The 20,194-nt window shown below is 56.1% G+C and overlaps 1 protein-coding gene across 2 annotated transcripts; it reads left to right on the top strand.

Moving 5' to 3' along the window:
• Positions 1-4,516: 4,516 nt before the first annotated feature.
• Sgta (small glutamine rich tetratricopeptide repeat co-chaperone alpha) lies at positions 4,517-19,490 on the top strand. Of its 2 annotated transcripts, none has more exons than XM_005083275.4 (12): positions 4,517-4,631; positions 10,991-11,126; positions 12,313-12,419; positions 12,543-12,627; positions 13,632-13,731; positions 14,042-14,146; positions 14,691-14,829; positions 15,192-15,254; positions 15,880-15,917; positions 17,515-17,604; positions 17,728-17,847; positions 18,550-19,490. In XM_005083275.4, the coding sequence occupies exons 2-11, from the start codon at positions 11,027-11,029 to the stop codon at positions 17,843-17,845; spliced, it is 945 nt and encodes a 314-aa protein (XP_005083332.1). In that variant the 5' UTR covers positions 4,517-4,631; positions 10,991-11,026; the 3' UTR covers positions 17,846-17,847; positions 18,550-19,490. The 2 variants fall into 2 exon arrangements, with proteins under 2 accessions (XP_005083332.1, XP_005083331.1); XM_005083274.4 differs by having other exon boundaries at positions 12,540-12,627.
• The last annotated feature ends 704 nt before the right edge of the window (positions 19,491-20,194 follow it).

Below are 20,194 nucleotides of genomic sequence, written 5' to 3'. Positions count from 1 at the left end.
TAAACAACAACAAAACCTAAAGGAATCACTTCTGGTGATAGGACAGAGTCTTTTCGTGGTGCTGTGATGAAATGCTCCGTTTTAAGCAGCAATGGGCAACTGGGGAGCTGGTTTGGTGGTAAGAGCACTGACGTCCAGAGGGCTTCAGATCCTGGCACCCACAGGACTCAGCTCCAGGGGACCCGACGTGGCGTGCATGCACACAAACATAAATATACCCCCTTAAGCAGTAGCTTTGGGAAGACAGAGGCAGGCAGATCTCTTAGTCAAGGCCAGCCTGGTCTACAGAGAGAGTTCCAGGATAGTTGGGACTACACAGAGAAACCCTGTCTCGAAAAACAAAACAAAACACCAAAGTACCTTAAAGGACAGGCACAGGCCCTGGGGGGAATCCAGGCAATAGGAGCCTGGAAGCAATAGACCACACCACGTCAGGACGCAGACAGGACACTGCCTGCATAGCAGTGACTCACTCCCTTTCTCCATTTTTAGGTCAGGGTCCCTGCCCAGAGTCTTCCTCCACGAGATAAGCTGCCGGACCCACCCCACAGGGATTTGGGATCCAGTCAGATTGACAGGTTACACTGATCGACATGGCTACCTACAAAAAAAGACAAAGAAAAGAATAAATACCTGGGACTGGATAGGAGGCTCTGCCCACAAAGGGCTACAGGTAGGGCAGGCAGGAGCCTTGGAGAGAGTGGTGGGGCTAGACCAGCAAACCCACAGACTCAGCTGACCCGAGCTACTGAGAGGTCACTGACTCAGGCCTGACACCTGGGGCACTAGCATAAGACTCCTTTAATATAGGTGACAGTGGTGTGACAGGGACAATATATGAGGCTCCTGGCAGTGGGTCCAAGATCTAACACTAATGCACAAACTGACTTAGTGGAGCCCGTTCTGTATGAGAGACGCCTTGCTCAGCCTAGACAAGGGTGTGGGGTGTGGGGAGGTGCCTTGGTCCTGCCTCAATGAGATGATGGGACAGACTTACTTAGTAGACTTTCTACTTATTAGACCCCATTGGTCTAATAAAGAACTGAACGGCCAATAGCGAGGCAGGAGAGGGGAGAGGCAGTGCTGGCAGCCCAGAGGATAAACAAAAGGAGAAAAAGAATGATCCCGGAACAAGAGACGGAAGGAGAAGAGAAAGGGCAGCCAAGCATGCAGTGAGAATGAAATTAAGATACCCAGAAGTAAGAGAAAGGTAAAAGCCCAGAGGCAAAAGGTAGCTGATTTAAGGAGAGCTGGCTAGAAACAAGCCAAGCTAACCATGCATTTGTAAGCAATAATAAGCCTCTGTGTGAGAGTTATGTGGGAGCCGGGTCCCCAGAGTAAAACAACCAACAACACAGAGGAGTTGCAGATTGGGTGCTGGGACTGAACCCCTGGCTCCCCGTAAGAGCATCCAAAGCTCGAATCACTGTGCCATCTCTCCAGCCCCTAAGTGACTCAACTTTGGGCTGCCACGTGTGGGGACACTAGACCTTGAGCAGAAACCCACTTCCCCTTCGGCCTGGGAGCAGGCATCTGTTAATGTTTACTGAAAACAATTCAGTGCTTTAAAGCTCTTGATAGGGCTCAGATAAGGGCTTGCTCACTGAAATACCATGCCTTTCATACCCCCTACGGCTAGATGCCTCTTCCTGTTTCCCTGTGGTGTCTCCCCGATTCTGGGGCCGGAGATTAAACCACCAGCCAGGAGAAAAGAATGGTATGTAGATAAATGGCAGAAGTCCTTAAAAAGGGAAGCTCTTTTTTCTTAGACTTCTCCTGAGAGCTCTCCTAAGCGGACTGGGGTCTCCTCCTAAGCTGACTTGGGAAACATAAAGTTTTCTTAAAGCAACCGACCGGTCTCTGTGTCATCTATCCCGACCACCTCGCTACATTCTCGGATGCAGGCCGCACAGCAGGTGCGACAGCCACGAGCATGTTAAGCATGCTCCAACAGGGCACAGGCACACAACAGGGAGGGACTCAACACCTGCTGATGTGGGGCTCTTGAAGTGAGTTGTGGGCATCGAAAGGGCTTGTGGGAGTCAGTCTGCAGACTTGGTGGCAAGTGTGTGTGCCTGTGTGAGTGTGTGTATCAGTGTAAGTGCCCGTATTTGTGGATCTGGTGAGTACTGCACCTTCCTGCTTCACAGCAGCCAGAAGGGGGCTCTGGGATTGGGGTAACTGGCTGAGAGCTGTCTTGTGGATGCTAACTCTTGAACCTGGGTCTTCTGGAAGAGAAGCCAGTGAGTGCACTTGCCGAGTCATCTCTTCAGCTCTCTGGGGGATTTTTTCATCTTTTTTTGAGATGGCCGACCTGGAATTTGCTTTGAGGATGGCCTTGAACCTTTGGCTGTCCTGCTTCTCTATCTCCAGAGTGTTGCATGACAGGCATGCACTTCCACATCTAGTTTCTGCGGTTCTGGAAATGGAACCCAGGGTTGGAGTGTGCTCAGCCAGGGCTCTACCCAGTGAACCCCTCCTTGAGGTCATTATAGAAACTTCAGCACTGGGGAGGTCTCAACACCCCTGGTTTTCTGTGTGTGTGTGCGCGCGTGTGCATGTGTGTGTGTGTGTGTGTGCTCACATTTGAGATGTGGTATCATTTAGTAACCCAGGCTCTGTGATTCTCCTGCCTCAGCCTTCCCCAGTACACACATGAGCCACAGTTTGGGTCTTTTTCTCGCCTCAGTTGCTTGAGAATTTTCATCTGAGTTTGTATTCGTGTCTGCTGTTGCTTGTGTCTCAGGGGTTAGTTCTCTTCTCCTTTCTGACTTTCCCCAAGTGTCAGCTGTGAGGAATCAGGCAGAGCACCACACCATCGCCCTCCACTGTCCGAGGAGGACCCCTCATCTTACGGACTTGGCTACAGATTACACAGAGACTCAAGACTTGGATGTGGAAAGGCTCCTGGGAGCGGCCAGTTCAAGAAGCAACGCCGGGTGTGAAGTGACTCGGGGCCTCATGAGGTGGTGGAGGGGACAGCAAGGGAGTCTGGGCAGGACGTGAGGCTGCCCACATCACACCCACAGTCAAGGGCAGAAAGAGCCAGGTACGGCGTCTTTCCTCGAGCTTCCTCTCAGCCCCCTTTCCCCTCCTAGGAAACGTTGCTGCCCACAGCTGTAGCAGGCTTTCTCAGACGTCAGCGCCAAATCATGACTTGGAGACTTACTATTAGTTATGAGTGCCTGACCTTAGCCTAGGCCTGTCCCTCCAGCTCTTATAACTTAACCCGTCTCTCTTCGTCTGTGCTTTGCCCTGGGGCTTTTTCCCTTTCTTTTGCTCTGTACGGCCTGCTCCATTTCCAGGGGCTAGCCCCAAGTGTCTCCCTCTCTTTCTCCCTCCTCTCATTCCCTCCTCCTCCTCATTTCCTCTGCCCACCAGCCTAGGTCTATCCCTCTACTGCATGGCTACCGACCTTTCCGGTTTTATTAGACCAATCAGGAGCCTTAGGCAGGCGGGGTGATACAGATGTAACAGACCTTTACAGAGTTAACAAACACAGCACGAACAAATGTAACACATTTTTGCCAAGTTAAATAATACTCCACAACACACAGTGGCTTGGGCTTCTCAGGTCAGATTTAATCAAGACAGCTCCCCACAGACAGGTCCACCAGCCAACGGAGTCTGGACAATTCAGGAAGACTCTTTGCTAAGTGATTCTGGTTGTGCCAAGTTGGCAGTTAAACTCAATCGGATGAATGAAAAGCAGAAGTCCCAGGGTTGCAAAAGAGTGTATCTAAGTTTGCGTCCCTTCCCTGTAAATGGAATTTTTGGCAAGATTTCTAAAAAATAGTATGTTTTCAGCCTGGAAGTAAGAAAAGCCTTGAACAGAGGTGACAGGATCCTGTCTCTTCTCAAGTCCCTCAAAGGTGTGTGTGGCTTTTCTATCCTGCCTTACCAGACACTTCAAGTCCCTAAACAACCCGGGACACTTACTGTAGCAAGCGTAACCACACATCGACGGTGTGTATACACGGCGAAGGGCAGAAGGCTGACTTTAGTACTCGGAGGCTGATGCAGGGAGATGGCCATAAACTTTTATTTTTCTAAGATGGGATTTCTCTGTCTTGGACCAGGTTGTCACTAATGCCCATGGAGACTGCAATGGCTTGAGTTCAGCCTGGGCTGCAGCGAAGGGCGAGCGGGGCGGTGGTGGCGCAGCCTTTGCTCCGGGCACTCGGGAGGCAGAGGCGGGCGGTCTCTGGGTTCGCGGCCAGCCTGGTCTACAGAGCGAGTTCCAGTCTTGAAAACCTAAAAGGAAAAAAGCAGAACAACAGTCAGCAGCTCCGACCGCCTGCTGTGACGCCGGAGCTGCAGCACGTGACCGGCTCCGTGCCACGTGACCCACCCGGCGTCACTGGGGTCCTCCGCTTGCGGCCTCTCACGCCGACTTCCGGTCCTCCGGGCGCCTCCGGGGTCAGTTTCTCCAACGACCCGGTTGTGCCCGCCTCCGTGTTACGTCACTTCCGTTTCGTGGCTCAGCCGGCGCTTAGGCGCACGCGCAGCACCAGAACGCGGAGGCGATGGGTTCCTTCTGCGCAGGCGTCGTGGGCCTGAGGGCGGGTCCTGCCCGCGCCGCGGTGCGCAGGCGCAGCCGTCGGTGGGTCGGGGCTTCGGTCGCCTGAGAGGTGAGTCGGGGGCTCCCCCGTGCCCCGCGGGGCGTGGGGGGCCGGGGCTCGGCATGCGCGGCGCTCGGGAGCCCCCTGAGGGGAAGGGGGTTCGGACTCCGGCGCCCACCGGTCACGTGAGCGGGCGGCGCAGCGGGGAAACTGAGTCAGGCGGCGTGCGGGGCGCTCCTGCCCGTGGGAAGGCCGGCGTGTGGGTGTGGCGTGCCTCGCCACCCTCGGCTCTCCGGTGTCACCCCGCTGCGCCGCTCGCCGGTCTGGTGACCTTGCTCAGGCTGTCGCCCGCTCAGAGCCTCAGTTTCCTCCTTGTGTTCAGCGGACGTGGTCACCGCCGCCCTTGCGAGCGGTGCGGGTGCTGTCGGGCACCAAAGTAAGGGTGGGCGAAGGGCGAGGGCCCCGCCTGCCTGCTGTGCGTACTGGGCCCGGGCGCTTGCCCTCTCGGAGCGGCCGTGAGGCTGGGGCAGGAGGATCGGCTTGAGTTCCGCGCCAGCCAGGACTGTACACTGGCTCAAAAAGACAGCACCCGAGGGCAGCAGAATGCTCGGCTCTTCGTCCATCACCCGAAATTCCTGGGCTAGCTGCAGAGTTTCAAGGCCCAGCCTGGGCTACCTAGGAAATTCAAGTTGCAGGGACTACCAAGCGAGTTCCAGGACAGCCTCCAAAGCCACAGAGAAACCCTGTCTTGAAAAACCAAAACACAAACAAGAAAGTGCAAATACAGCAACAACGAAGCCAACTGAAATTGTTGTGAATGTCTCTATCATCCAGAGGGTGAATGGCCCTAAGTTTCCTTAGCATCCTGTAGGCCTGTCAGCCTTGGTGGAAGGTTGGAGAGGACACGGGGTCCCCACTGGTTAATCTGCTTTGGTCTGTTCCTGACTCTGGTTTTTATCTGGCCATTCTTGTCCCCAGGAACCCTGGGATTGTCTGGGGACACTAGTGATCGCTGTAACTGAAGGGGCTCAGACTTCTGGCACTGAGTGGAGGCCAGGAACTTGGTCCAGTGGGGAGGGGAAGATGCTGAACTCATTCCTTACACCCACCCGTGTAAAAAACCACAAGTGAGCCGGGTGGTCGTGGCGCACAACTTTAATGCCAGCACTCTGGAGGCAGAGGCAGGCAGATCTGAGTTCGAGACCAGCCTGGTCTACAGAGCGAGTTCCAGGACAGCCTCCAAAACAATACAGAGAAACCCTGTCTCGAAAAACCAAAAAAAAAAAAAAGCCACAAGTGGCAATCTCAGTGCAGGAGACTAGAGATAGGCAGATCCCGGGGCCTCTGGATAGCCAGCCTTACCTTGTTCAGCCTGGTGTCCCAGGGTCAGACACTGTTTCCTGTTTCTTTCTTTTTAAATTTATTTATTATGACTACAACATCCTGCCTCCATGTCTGCCTGCATGTCAGAAGAGGGCACCAGATCTCATTACGGATGGTTGTGAGCCACCATGTGGTTGCTGGGAATTGAACTCAGGACCTCTGGAAGAGCAGCCAGTGCTCAACCTCTGAGCCGTCTCTCCAGCCCTCTTTTTGTGTTTTTGAGACAGAGATTCTCTGTGTAGCTTTGTGGACCAGGCTTGCCTGTTCCTCAAAGAAATCCTCCCCGCCTGCCTCTGCCTCCTAAGTGCTAGGACCTGGTTAGACACTTTCACACGCATGCAGGCACACGCACGCGCTCGCGCCGGTGCATACATGAACGCACCAATAATGCAGTATGCCTGTCATTCCAGCACTCAGGAGGCAGACATGAGGATTGCCTTAAATTTGAGTTCAGCCTGGGCTACATCGTGAGCTCCAGTGTTAAGGCGAAACCCTAGCCCAGTGGCTTATCAGTATTGAGGCTCCTGCACAGATTATGTGGGTCCCGAGACTGTGGGCACCCCGTTTTGTGGTTCGGGCTTATCCTGGAGCCGCTGCTTCATGTCTGGGCATTGGCTCCATCAGCTGAGCTGTATTCCAAGCCCTTTCTGTTTTGTCTTGAGACAGGGTCCCCTCATTCCAGGGCTTCCTGTGTGCTGGGTGAGTTCTGCCCACCGGGACCCAGTCCAGGGACCTCACCAGGCTTCTGTGTCCTAGCTGAGAAGTTGCCGCACTTCTCTGGCTTGTGAGCTTGTTGGGAGGGGGAGACAGCCTCCCGCATGCTGGGCTGATGGCTGGAGTGGGAGGAGCCTTGCGTGTCCAGTGGCCCCAAAGAGCGTGCTGCACACATTTGTTAGCTGGGTGCCCAGGAAGACTCTTCCAGGCAGGGTCCCCTGGCCCATGTCACATGCCAGCCCCTGCAGAGCCCTGCCCTGTACTCCTTGGTCCTCGTGTGGGAGTCAGCTCTACATTTTTTTTGTTTTTGTTTTTGTTTTTGTTTTTCAAGACAAGGTTTCTCTGTGGCTTTGGAGGCTGTCCTGGAACTCACTTTGTAGACCAGGCTGGCCTCGAACTCACAGAGATCCGCCTGCCTCTGCCTCCCGAGTGCTGGGATTAAAGGCGTGCGCCACCAACGCCCGGCTCCAGCTCTACATTTTTATACTTAAAACAGGAATTCATGTAGCCCAGCTGCTCTCAGGCTGTGGAGCTGAGGATGACCTTGAACCCCTGATCCTCCTGTCTCCACCTCCCAAGTGCTGCAACGATGGAGCACCACCAGATTCTAGTCTGTTTGTTGTTTTTCTTTAATGTACATTTGTGTGTGTGTGTGTGCATGCAGTGCCCATGGAGGCCAGAAGAGGGCGTCAGACCCTCTGGAGCTGGAATTCCAGGGCTTGTGCGAGACTCATGCAGGTGCGCGAACTGACCCTCCACAACAGTAGCAAGTGCTCTTAAGTGTCCCTGCCATCCACTGTGTTTTCTGAGGGTGAGGTCAACTCCTGCCTCAGTCTCCTGCATGCTGGGATCACAGCTCTGGTCTGTTACACTTCTGTAAGGAAACTGGTAGCCAAAGAAAGGAGGCCACCTACCCCACCCCACCCACCCACCCACTGGTGTGGATGCAGCTCACTATTCCGTGAACTCTGGGGTGCGCAGCCCCGATGACGCCCAAGGCTGCCTCAGGTTTGGGCGTGGGGTAGGACTGGGCAGTGTAGACTGTTTTTATCAGGTGTGGGGGAGGGGAGGGGAGGGGGAGGGCCCACCCTTGAGTTTCCGAGGGTTAGAGTGGCCCCCCCCTTCTCTCCACAGCAGGAGCACTTGCAGGGTCTGCCAGGGAGCTGGTGGGGCTTTTGTGCTCTCTGACACCGGCTTGTCTTGCAGACGGACACGGGCTGTGGTTTGGGGGCCTGTATGAGGCTCTGAGGTGACATCCCTGACTTTGGGGCTCACCGTTTTTCTTAGCTTACTTGTCTGGGACAGGGGCGTAGGTAGGGAGCATTAGTGAGCTCTGCTGTTGAGACAGGGTCTTACTATGTAGCCCTTGCTGGTCTGGAATTTGCTGTGTAGACCGAAGGACTTTTCCATCTTCTTCCCTTGAGACAGGGTACTCCTGGCGCCAGGGTCGCCCACACACATGACCATGACCAGGCATTAGGTGGGTGCTGGGGATCCGAACTCAGGGCCTTACCCTTGCTCAGCAGCTGCTAGTACCCAGTGAGACCCCAGGCTTGGACTTTGATTCTGAGATGAAGGGTGAGCGGGTGTGGCAATACACACCCTTGTGTGAGTGCTAGTGAGCTGGGTCTGGTGAGGCACAGCATAGTGTCCACACTGCAGGGGGAGTTGAGACGGGCCGTGAATCTGAGGCTGCATGGCCTCACTGTCTCAGAAAGAAAGGGGGTAAGAAGGGGTGTGGGGAGAGGGGGTGCAGAGACAACACTGAGGGGTGTTGGCTGCTTACCCAGGAGCACCCTGGGGCTATGGCCTACCCCCCCAATCCTGTGCCCCACAGACCAGACTTGAGCTGGGTGGTGGGCAGCTACTCTCAAAGTCCTCACTGTTCTGGGAGAATAGGCTTTTGAGAGCCTTGTCCCTCAGCCAGGGCTTCCCAAACCCTCCATGCCTGGGGTGTGGGAAGTGGGGGTGGGGTGCTCGCAGCTCAGAGGGAGATAATGGCTGTCAGGTGCTGGACCCCCCAGGGGTGGGAATTGTAGTCTAAAGCATCATTGATTCACAGCTGGGAGGGATGGGGGATTGCTTGTCGAGGCCGTGTGAACCATGACCAGAACACAGCGCGTCAGTCAGTCATCACTGTCTGAGGGACTGTGGCAGCTCGCCAACAGACCCGTGCTGTCACAGAGCTGGCATGTCAGGTCCTCTTCATCTTCTCACCAGGCATACTATACCACAGGGCCATCCTGGTCTCCAGCTCCCTCATGCAGAAGCCACACGCTGTCTCCCTTGCTCAGTCTCCATCCCGCCAGTGAACTCCAGAGAGCCCCCTCTCCACCCCAGCCCTGGTTACAGGGCATCCCCGTGCCCAGCTTTTTACGTGGGTGCTAGGGATTTGAGCTCAGACCCTTGTGTTTATGGAGCAACAGGCACTGCTCATTATGCCGTCTTCCAGCCCTGGTGTTCACACTGTGTGCGTGTATGCGTCACGATAGTGCACGCATGGAGGCCAAGAGGACAGTCCAGGAGTCAGGCCTCTCTCCTCCCTGTGGGACCCAGGGAGGAAATTTAGTTTGCAGCTTGGTGACAAGCTTCCGTATTCACTAAGCCATCTTGCTGGCTCCCTATTTTTATTACTTTGCTTTTGTATTTTGTTTGTTTTGTTATTGTTTTTTGAGACAGGGTTTCTCTGTATTGTTTTGGAGGCTGTCCTGGAACTCACTCTGTAGACCAGGCTGGCCTCGAACTTAGAGATCCGCCTGCCTCTGCCACTGAGAGCTGGGATTAAAGGTTTTTCAAGACAGAATTTCTCTGTGTAGCCTTGGCTGTCCTGGACCTCCCTCTGTTGACCAGGCTGGCTGGGAGATGGGATTAAAGACATGCACTACCACCTCATTTGTCTATCGAGTCTTACCATAGCCAAGGCTAGCTTAGAACTTGCTGTTCTCTGGCCTCAGCCTCCAGAGTGCTAGGGTGAGAAATCCCTCTTGGGTTTCGTCTGAGGCTGCCTTCTAGAGTGTTCTTCCAGGTGCTATTTGATCACTGGTCTGGAGCTGAAAGCATGGCAAAGTGCCAGCCACTGTGGGACAGCCAGGATGTGTCCTCAGGCCGGGGTCCAGCAGGCGTGTTTGGAGCACTTGGACAATGGCCAGTACCCCACCCCTGCTAAGAGCATGTCCTGCGTGCCCAGGATGAAGGTCACGGCTAAAGGGGCTGCTGTGTGCCTGGGGAGGGACAGGATAGCTAGCCTGCCCGTGTGGTCCTGGTCAGTGGAGAGGACGGTATTGAGAGGCCATGGTGCCAGGCAGACATGACCAGATGTGATGGGGCAAGGGCCTGGTGGGAGGGACTCCTTGGGAAGCCACAGAGGGCTTTGCCCCGCATGCCTTCTCCATTCCGGGATCTAGGCCCTCCTCTCTTAACCCACCACCCGTGAAGACCTGTGAGGCTCAGGATACTGAGCTGGTCTCTGGAGGTCCCCCAGTGCTATGCGTCTGCGTCTGTGCTGAGGGCTCATGGCATCAGGGACAAGTGTGAACCTGCTCTGGCTGAGGACAGTCCTTGACTGCGCGATGACTGTGAGGCTTCTGTCAACCCCACTTTACAGGGGTGGCACCTGACCTCTGAGGCGGAACTTAGAGGAGAGTCGCGTGGCTGTCGTGTGGTCATGCTCTGCCCTGGATTGGAGGCCACACGTCTGAACTGTCATGGCAGAGTCCCATGCCCGCGGCCGTCTTCCTTCCTGCCTCCCCACCTCCAGGGCTGCTGTTGCCCAGGTCCCTTTGCCTCCGTCATATGGTGTCTGTTGTTGTGCCAGGGTCCAAACACGCTTCCTCTTCAAGCTCATTGCTGCCTCCAGAGATGTCCCCGTGTCACCATGTAGTGTCACCAGGTGTCTTGGGGACCAGGGCTGGTGAACTGAAGCACCTGCCAAGCTCTGGGTATGGGGGCATCAAGGAGCTAGACCCCTCAAAGCCCTGGGGCTCCAGAAAACAGCCCCTGTCACCTGGCCCTGGGAGATGGGCTGGCATGCTGCAACAGGGTAAACTGAGGAAACAGTGCCTGGAGGCCACACTATCAGCTCAGGGCGTGCTTTCCATCCCTAGCACCATGTCCTGTGAGACAGTCGTTTCTGTGTGGCAGACAGGTCTGCAGCCACTCGCCATGGTGTTCCCAGCTGTCACGAGCAGATAGAAGGCTCTGCCTAGTGGCCTTGATACTAGGACTGGCTGGTGCTCTTGGACCAGTTGTGGTGGCTGGGTGCCAGGGACCCATAAGTCAAGGGCAGGTCTCAATCCCTGGTTCCGCATCCTACACTTTGGCTGTCCCCACAGATCCTGAGCCAGCAGTGTCACCTCAGCAGCCTTGAGATGGACAACAGAAAGCGCCTGGCCTATGCCATCATCCAGTTTCTGCACGGCCAGCTACGGAATGGTGGGCTCTCGCCTGATGCCCAGGAGAGCCTGGAGGGTAGGTGTGGCTGCTGCCCTGCCAGCCTTTGTCCGGGCCCAGGACGTCCCAGCCTGTCAGCACTCGTGGGAGGCTGCTGGCATGCATGCATGCCTGGCCTGGTCGTCTGTCCCCTTTCTTGGCTCGTGAGAAGAGTGGCGGGTGCCCAGCTCCCCACTGGTACCCTGGGTTCCCTTGCTGGCCCTCAGGGTTGTGGGCTGAATCGTCATCTCCCTGCTGGCAGCCAAGGTGCAGTCCCGATCTCCTGAGACCCTGGTGTGTCTGTCCTTACTGTGCCTCCCCGATGCCAGCATCTAACCCGACCTACCCCCCTTTACGCTCCACGGGGACAGTTGTTCCTGGGGCAGCCTTAGTTGCTGGTGGCCTCCTGTGCGTTCCTCATTGTGTGGCTCAGATAAAGGATGCCTGATAAGCCAAGATACAGACGCCACCAAAGCCTAGCTTGTAAGTAGAAATGACTCAAAAGAAAGCTGTGTCCCCAGAGCCCACCCTGGCCTGGAGTGCACCACAGCCTGCAGGAGGCCAGGCGTGCCTGACGCCTCCTTTCCTGAGGGGCTGCTGCTCTGAGCCTCTGAACCTCTGTTCCTGCCTCTGTGTGCTTGACTTACCTGCTACATCCGGTCGGCTCCAGAGGTTCCGGGAGCCCAAGCTGTTCACTTCCTGTCTCAGGCATGAAGTGGTAGTCAGCTGGTGCCGGGCCCTTAGGGCCAGCATGGCAGTTTGCCCCAGGAGCGGCAGATCTGTAGCATGGATGTCACCCTGTTCTCAGGGTAGGTGCTGATGACTCAGTCAGGCCAAGCCTCAGCATGGTGACCCCACAGAGAGCACGAGGTCACCCATCTCAGGCCTCCTGTGTGCCTGCTGCTGTCCGGCCTCTAAGGTTACGGAGACGAAAGCTTCAGTGCCCCGGGGCCTTCCGGGTGCTGGGCTGGGCTCAGTAGGTGGAGAAAACCTAGCTTGTCTGAAGTCCCGGGCTCAGACCAGGTGTGCTGGTACACCCTGTTCCAGGGCAGAGGCAGGAGGACCAGGGGTTCTGGGACATGCTCGGCTGTGTAGAGTTTGAGGGCAGCCTGGGCTACTGAGACCCAAGCTCAAGGAAAAAGGGAGATGGCAGCACTTGCTGTGGGCTCTGCCCATGCTGGGAGCCCGCACTCCATAGAGGTCAGCGCGTCTTCCTCCTGTACAGTTGCCATCCAGTGTCTGGAGACAGCCTTTGGGGTGACAGTGGAGGACAGTGACCTAGCTCTGCCCCAGACCCTGCCAGAGATATTTGAAGCAGCTGCTGCTGGCAAGGTGAGCCTGGGTTTCCTCAGCCGCACCAAGATGGCAGTGTGTGGGCATTTGGTGCTTGACGGACTGGGTAGCATCCTGCAAGCGCAGTTTTGGCTGGACACCCAGGGTTGTTTGCCCCAGCAGGAGACGCCCCAGGACCCGAGGGGCCCTGACAGGACGCCGCCCTCTGAGGAGGACTCCGCTGAGGCAGAGCGCCTCAAAACCGAAGGTGAGGGAGACAGCCGTCCCCATGGGGGCCTCTGCAAGGTGCCAGAGGGAGTGGTCGGCGCGGTGGCCAGGGGGAGGGGCAGAGGGTGCTTTTAAAAGTGCATCTGTGGGGTGCTGGAGAGATGGCGCAAGGGTTAAAACTCACTCTTCTCGCATTGGCCTAAGATTGGTTCTCATACCCTTGTCAAGCAGCTAGCTCACAGCTGGTTCCATGTCCAACTCTGGGGGAGTTCAGTGCCCTCTTCTGGCCTCTGTAGGCACTGCACCCACATATCCATACGCACATACCTAACGCAGAATAAAATGTACATTTATTTCAGCATTCATGAACCCAGTCTACATCGTGCATTCCAGGCCAGCCAAGATTCCATTGCAAGACCCTCAAAACAAATCAGTTTTTAAAAAACGATAATAAAGAGGCAGGGGATCTCTGAGAGTTCGAGACCAAGCCTGGTCAATCACAGCCCTCTGGAGACAGAGGCAGGTGCATCTCTGAGATCAAGGCCAGTGTGGTCTACAGAGCAAGACTTTGTCTCAATTAAATCGGGGAAAATAAAGCCTGTGTGAACACTAACTTTGAGGAAAGTCCCCAAAAGACACAAGCTCAGGCAGACCACAGTCCCTGTATTGCAGTCCATCTGTGGCTCCTAGGAGGTGGGTGACCCTCCATGTCCCTGGCTCTGCATGGAAAATGGACCTGTGCAGGCTGGATTCTTGTCCTTGTCACCCAGACACCACAGTGGGCCTGCCATGTGCCAGCACTGCCGTATCCCTGGGGGTGTACAGCGTAGCCCTCACCCAGCTTGTGTGAAGCTGGCTTCTGTCCAGAGTGTGGTGCCGGGGCAGGAATTGGCTGCATCCTAAGTTTGAGGCCAGCCTGGGACACATGGCCCTTCTCTGAAAGGAAGAAGCCCCAGTGTCACCAGGTGTGGCTCTCCCTTTTGGAATCTTAACACAGAGGTGCTAGGGCTTGGTGGTAGCCTGGGCCCCTCTCTCGCGCTGCAGGTAACGAGCAGATGAAGCTGGAGAACTTTGAGGCGGCTGTGCGCCTCTATGGCCAGGCCATTGAGCTCAACCCCTCCAACGCTGTCTACTTCTGTAACAGGTACCAGGGGCACGGTGGCTGCCGCGGGGAAGAGTGAGGGTCAGGCGGTCTCTTGGGGTCGCGTGATTCTCATACAGGACCCTGACAGGCGGGGAGTGCAGCCCTGTGCCAGACAGCTGGAGACTTGTCCGATTGTCTTCGCCCATGCTGTTGTTTTCCTTTTGATTTTTATTATCTGAGGCAGGGCTTCACATAGCCCTGTCTACCTCCCAAGGCCTGTGGTAGGCTTTGGAGTTTCAGTGGTCCCAGGGGGCTGGGGTGTAGCGCCTATCACCCCGCCACAGACCAGCCTGAGTGTCCCTCTCTTCAGAGCCGCGGCCTACAGCAAGCTGGGGAACTACGTGGGGGCCGTGCAGGACTGCGAGCGCGCCATTGGCATCGACCCAGGCTATAGTAAGGCCTATGGCCGCATGGGGTGAGTGCAGCCAGCAGTTGTCTGGTCCCCGCTGCCTTGATCTGCTAGAGCGCTTGCAGCACCAGGGAGACTCGTCCCCGAGGTACTTGTAGGGATGCAGCTGACTCGCAGGTGCTGGGAGCTTCTGTCCAGGCCAGCCCTCCCCAGTGAGCAAGATAGTGTCCCTATCTCTGGCCCTCTTTCACTTCAGTTTTGACCCTGTCCTGGAACTCCCTCTGTAGACCAGGCTGGCCTTGAACTCAGAGATCCACCTGCCTCTGCCTCCCGAGTGCTGGGATTAAAGGCTGTGCTACCAACGCCCCATCCCTTTGTTCTTTTGGGAGATTTAGTCTCGGATCCTCCAGGTCCCCTCAGTAGGAGTCTCAGATGTGGGCTAGAGCTGGTGACAGGAACACGCATAATCTCCCTGCCCTCCTTGGGCTCTGCCGAGGGATGGCCCCTGTGAACGCTGGTTCCCAGCGTTGGCCCATACGGTGCCCAGAGTGGGGATGGCACTGTGTCCCATCGGCTGCACTGCGGCTCACCTGCCTGCTCTTGTCCCAAGCCTGGCACTGTCCAGCCTGAACAAGCACGCCGAGGCTGTGGCTTACTACAAGAAGGCCCTGGACCTGGACCCCGAGAATGACACGTACAAGTCCAACCTCAAGATTGCAGAGCTGAAACTGCGGGAGGCGCCGAGTCCCGTGAGCCCATCCCACAGGGTGACGGGAGGCCATGCTGGAGCCCCTGTTCTGGGAGGGCACCTGGGATGGCAGGGATGGCTTTCTGGGACAGAGGGCAGAGCAGGCCACACTGGTCCACGTGGAACATGCAGCAGGGACCCTCTGTGGTCTGTGTGGTGGTGACAGGTTGAAAGGCACAGACAAGGCGGGGGGTACAGGCTGCCCGGGGGTTCACAGTGACAGGCAGGCTTGTTGGGGGCTCCTGGCAGGACCCTCCCTGAATGGTGTAGAACCTCCGAGACCCCGAGGGCTGCGGCTAGTCGGCTTTTCCCCAGAGTGGCCAGCCTGGCTCCAGACACCACTAACCGATGCTTCTCCTTCAGACGGGAGGCGTGGGCAGTTTGGACATCGCCGGCCTGCTAAACAACCCTCACTTCATCACTATGGTAAGCAAGTGCCTTCAGCCCCTGCTCCCAGGTCAGGGTCCCGCGACCCAAGCCTACCTCCTGGCAAGGGGTCCAAGGGGACATCGAGTACCCACAGGGAAAGGGCCCCAGGAGCCTCACTGTAGGACCGCAAGCCTGTGGTGCTGCCTTCCTTCATGGCCATCCCGCAGCCTCAGCCAGCATGGATAGGTCGAATGTCTTTGCTGAATGTGTCACTTCTAGGGCAGGACTGCTCTAGACCTGTCTGAGTCTGGGCTGTGCACTGCCCTCCTGCCAGCCACACTTTGTGACTAAAGCTTAGTTTGCTCAGTCTGGGGGCTCCACAGGGCAAACGTGGCTGTTTGGGGCTGAGCGGTGGTTTTCACCCTGAAAGATTCACCTCTACTGGGCACGGTGGTGCAGTCCTAAGAGCCAAGCAGTGGGATGCTGAGACAGGAGGGTGGAAGGTTCCAGAACAGCCGAAGCTATATATGCTCTGACAGTGTCAGAGCACGGGGGCTGGGGCATGGCTCTGCAGTGGCCTGGGCTGCGTGAGGGCTGGTGTCAGTAGGAGGGAGGGGCGTGCATGGGGCCATTGTGACCGAGGCCCGGCCTCTCCTGACATGGCTGCCTTCTTTCCTCTCAGGCTTCCAGCTTAATGAACAGTCCCCAGCTGCAGCAGCTGTAAGTGACACTGCTCCTGCTGTCCTTGTGTGTGTGGCCCAGCGAAGCCAGGGCGGGGCGTCAGATAACCTGGGAATGGGTACAGATGACTGAGAGCAGCCGGTGCTCCAACCGTGAACATCTCTGCATCCCTTATTATAATTTTGTTTTCTCTGAGTAGTCATGGCTGTCCTGGAGCTCACTCTGTAGACCAGGCTGGCCTCAAACTCAGAGATCCTCCTGCCTCTGCCTCCCGAGTGCTGGGAGTAAAGGTGTGTGCCACCACTGTCCAGAAATTTGTTTTTTTGTTTTTTTAATAAGAGAAAGCCAAAGCCGGGCATTGGTGGCGCACGCCTTTAATCCCAGCACTCGGGAGGCAGAGGCAGGCGGATCTCTGTGAGTTCGAGACCAGCCTGGACTACCAAGCGAGTTCCAGGACAGCCTCCAAAGCCACAGAGAAACCCTGTCTCGAAAAACCAAAGCCAAAGTTGCTTCTTTTGTCTGGTGGTTGTGGTTGTGGTTGTTGTTGTGTGTGTGTGTGTTTATTTATTTTGTATAAGAGAAAGCCAAAATTTACTTAACATTTACGGTTTTTTGTTTGTTTTTTTAAGATTTATTTAATTTATCACATATGCAGTGTTCTGCCTACATGCCAGAAGAAGGCACCAGATTGAATTTTAGATGGCTGTGAGCCACCATGTGGTTGCTGGGAATTGAACTCAGGACCCCTGGAAGAGCCATTAGTGCTCTTAACCTCTGAGCCATCTCTCCAGCCCAATATTTGCATTTTGAGGCTGGGTCCCACTGAGTACCTCCAACTGTCCTGGAACACTTTTTTTGTTCTGAAATTCTTTTTTGGTTTTTATGAGACAGGGTTTCTCTGTATTGTTTTGGAGGCTGTTGGTCCAGCCTGGCCTCGAACTCACAGAGATCCGCCTGCCTCTGCCTCCCGAGTGCTGGGATTAAAGGCGTGCGCCACCACCGACCGGCTGTTCTGAAATTCTTGATGTAGACCAAAGGACCTTGAACTGATAGTGCTAGATAAGTGTGATGTGTTGCCCAGCCTAGAGTTTATCTTTAATCAAGAAACTGGGTGGATTATGCACTACCGTGTTGTCATGCTACTGTGTGCTACTTACAGAGCCTTCCGTCCACATGAGCCGTCACCCCGTCTTCTCCCCAGACCTCAGTACCTACAGATACCTCCCGTGTCTGTGTCTGTGCTGTCCTGCTGTGGGCATCTCCCCCAGTGTCGTGTTGGGCCTTTTTGGTCTGGCTGTTGATTAACAGAGTCCTTGCGCTCTGCCTGTGCTATGGCGCGTGTCACAGCCTCCCGTTCAGGGCTGTGCAATATTTCAGAGTGTCATGAGCCATTTGTTCTGACAACTGTCAGCTGTGAGCACACCGGGTCGGAGCCCAGAGTCAGCTGTGTTGCTGAGGAGTGGCGGGGGCTGCTTTTACACTCCAGCCCCACGGGACTTCCTCATGCTTGTAACTGAATGTTTGTGCTAACCCTTCCTGTCAGCTCCCTACACTTAGTAACGACAGCCACATGTCACGACTGTGGGAATCAGGGCAGTGGCTGCCGGGGTCATGTGCTTAGTCCTCTCTCCTGCAGGATGTCAGGCATGATCTCTGGTGGCCATAACCCCTTGGGTACCCCAGGCAGCAGTTCAGCACAGAGTGACTTGGCCAGCCTCATCCAGGCGTGAGTGCTGCTGGGGGTTGTGGGGGGCGCTCACATCCCAGGGGTAAGAGGGGCGGGGAGGAGGGCATGAGGGAGGGGTCCCAGCAGAACGGAGAGCACAGTCAGCCTCCTGGACCTCCACAGGGGCCAGCAATTCGCACAGCAGATGCAGCAGCAGAACCCGGAGTTCGTGGAACAGATTCGGAGCCAGGTGGTACGCAGCCGGACGCCCAGCGCCAGCCACGAGGAACAGCAAGAGTGACGGTAAAGCCATCAGGGGTCCTGTCCTCACCTGTCCATTTCCTGTCGCCATGGCAATGAGTGTGTGTGTGTGTGTGTGTGTGTGTGTGTGTGTGTGTGTCTGTCTGTCTGTCTGTCTGTCTGTCTGTCTGTCTGTCTGTCTGTCTGTCTGTCCAGAGCTGCCGGGCACAACCTGTGCAGAACTTCCGCTTGCTGTCACTGTATTGCAGTGGTGCAGATGAACCTAGGGCCTTGTTCTGTGCAAGAGGCTTTGCCCTGGCCACACCCCCGCCCCCTTATCCCTTCATTCATGCCTTTGTGTATGCTCTCGGGCACACATTTACAGTCACAGCCAACCTCGGTGTTGGCCCAGACCCCAGCCTTTAGGCTGTCGCTGGTGTAGAGTTTTGTTGCGTTCTCCAAGTTCCCACCTCCATCCCTGGCTTTGCAACCATGAGCCAGAGTGCCTGACTGTTCACATGGCTCCTGGGGACCGAATGCAGGTCCTCGGATGTCGGGAGTCAGCACCTCACATACTGAGCATCCCCCAGTCCTGATGCTTGGTTTTTCGTACCAAGAGTGTTGAGTGACAGGTGTGTCTCTTCATCATTTAGCCGCTGATTGTTTCTTGGAAGCCACAGTAGTGACCCTGGGTGTCCCTGAGTGTCCTTCCCCACTGGGCCCTAGTCTGGCCGTGGCTCTCACTGCCCTGGCTTCTCTTCACAGCTGTCTGTGTGGTGATCCCATCGATCTTTGGCCTCCTGGTGTTTTAGCATTTTCTCCGTTGGGCTGCCCAGGAAAGAGAAACTGGACCTGCATGATGAGACGGACTCGTTCCCCGTTTCTCTTCACCCCCACCCCGCCCCTCCTGTTTTTGTATTCTTGCTGACCCCGCACCTTCCTGGAAGAGAATCAGCCGACAGCTACGCACCAGCAGCCGTTCCTCTAGCACCTAGGGAAGCTGAGGGGTGGGGGCACAGGGGTCCACGGGGTGTAGCCTGGGTCCCTGGGTCTCAAGCCCCACCCTGCCCGGTGAAAGGGACTTGAACAGCTGACTCTCAGTCCCCTGGGAAGCGTGCACTGCCAGCCCCAGCCGGATGCCAGCGTTTTGCGCCCACACTTGGATTGCTGGTCCTAGCAGGTGCCCCTGCCTGCCCTGTCCCAGTGGCCTATGCGACGCAGGAGAGGCCTGTAGCTTCTGCCCACGTGTGGACGTCTGTCTCCTTCCCCGCTTCCCCTCCCGTCTTGACAGCCAGTGCCCCTTTGTGTCCAGTCCGGCCCCATCCTCAGCCTGGGCAGAAGACGTGGCCACCCTGGCCACCCTTCCCTTCTGTCCTCGTCTCGTGGGAGTTCAGGGTCTAGGGTTGGCAGGCAGTTCTGGACCTCAGGCCATGTTCTCAGCCCTGAAACAGCCACCAGAGCAGGACCATTTTTGATCAGGTGGCTCTGTCCAGTGAGTGAGACCATGTGGGTATCCCCACACCCACTCTCAGCTCTTGGGGAGGGGCAAGATCAAAGGTCGTGGTGGCGTCAGGCTGTGTGGCAGGTAGTGTCAGCCTTGTGTGTTGTAGGTAGCCAGTAGGAAGATGGGCCCCTCCGCCAGTGCTGTCTGCTTTCAGGTGACAGCAATGCCCGCCTGGGTAATAAAGAGACACGGATGAATGACACTTGGCCTCCGGTATCAGTCCTACTGACCCTATGATAAACAGACTACAGCCTGGAGGGGCGGTCTGTCCCGGCACTCAGGAGACACAGCAAGGCCCTTCAGATATGGTGCACATGGCGACCTCTGGGTTAATGCTGGGCACAGGCTACTGATAGGTTTGTGCGGACATGACCTGTGCCAGTGGGGGAAATGGGTTCCTGCTCTCTGACCATGCAGCCAGCGGGCTGCCCCGACCTTCCCCTGTTGTCAGTTTCCATGGGTAACAGGATCAACCAGGCCGGGGAGGCGGTGGGAGGCTCGCAGCCCACAGACCCATGGCTGTGGGGTCACCGGCTCAGTGGAGCAGGTGCTGTCAGTGACCACAGGGAACAACCTTGGCCTGTTGTGTAGTGTTCAGGGTGAGTAATCCCTGAGCCTGATCATCTGATCCTTCATGTTGGGGACCACCTTCCTTGGTGGTCATCCATGTCTTTGGGCTACAGTGGTGACCACTGGAGGGAGACATGCTGGTGAGGATGGACACCCCGTGTTGACTTCAGCTGTGCCTGTCTGCATACCCAGCCAGCCATTTAATTCCTGATCTGAGTTAGCGGCCGTGATAACTTGACTGTGCATGGCGCACACCTTTAATCCCAGCACTTGGGAAACAGAAGCAGGCGGTCTCTGAGTTCAAGGCCAGCCTGGTCTACAGAGTTCCAGGGCTAT

This window comes from Mesocricetus auratus, unplaced genomic scaffold, assembly GCF_017639785.1.
Source record: "Mesocricetus auratus isolate SY011 unplaced genomic scaffold, BCM_Maur_2.0 Super-Scaffold_100676, whole genome shotgun sequence".
Lineage (NCBI taxonomy): Eukaryota > Metazoa > Chordata > Mammalia > Rodentia > Cricetidae > Mesocricetus > Mesocricetus auratus.
This window is presented reverse-complemented; position numbering and strand designations above follow the sequence as displayed.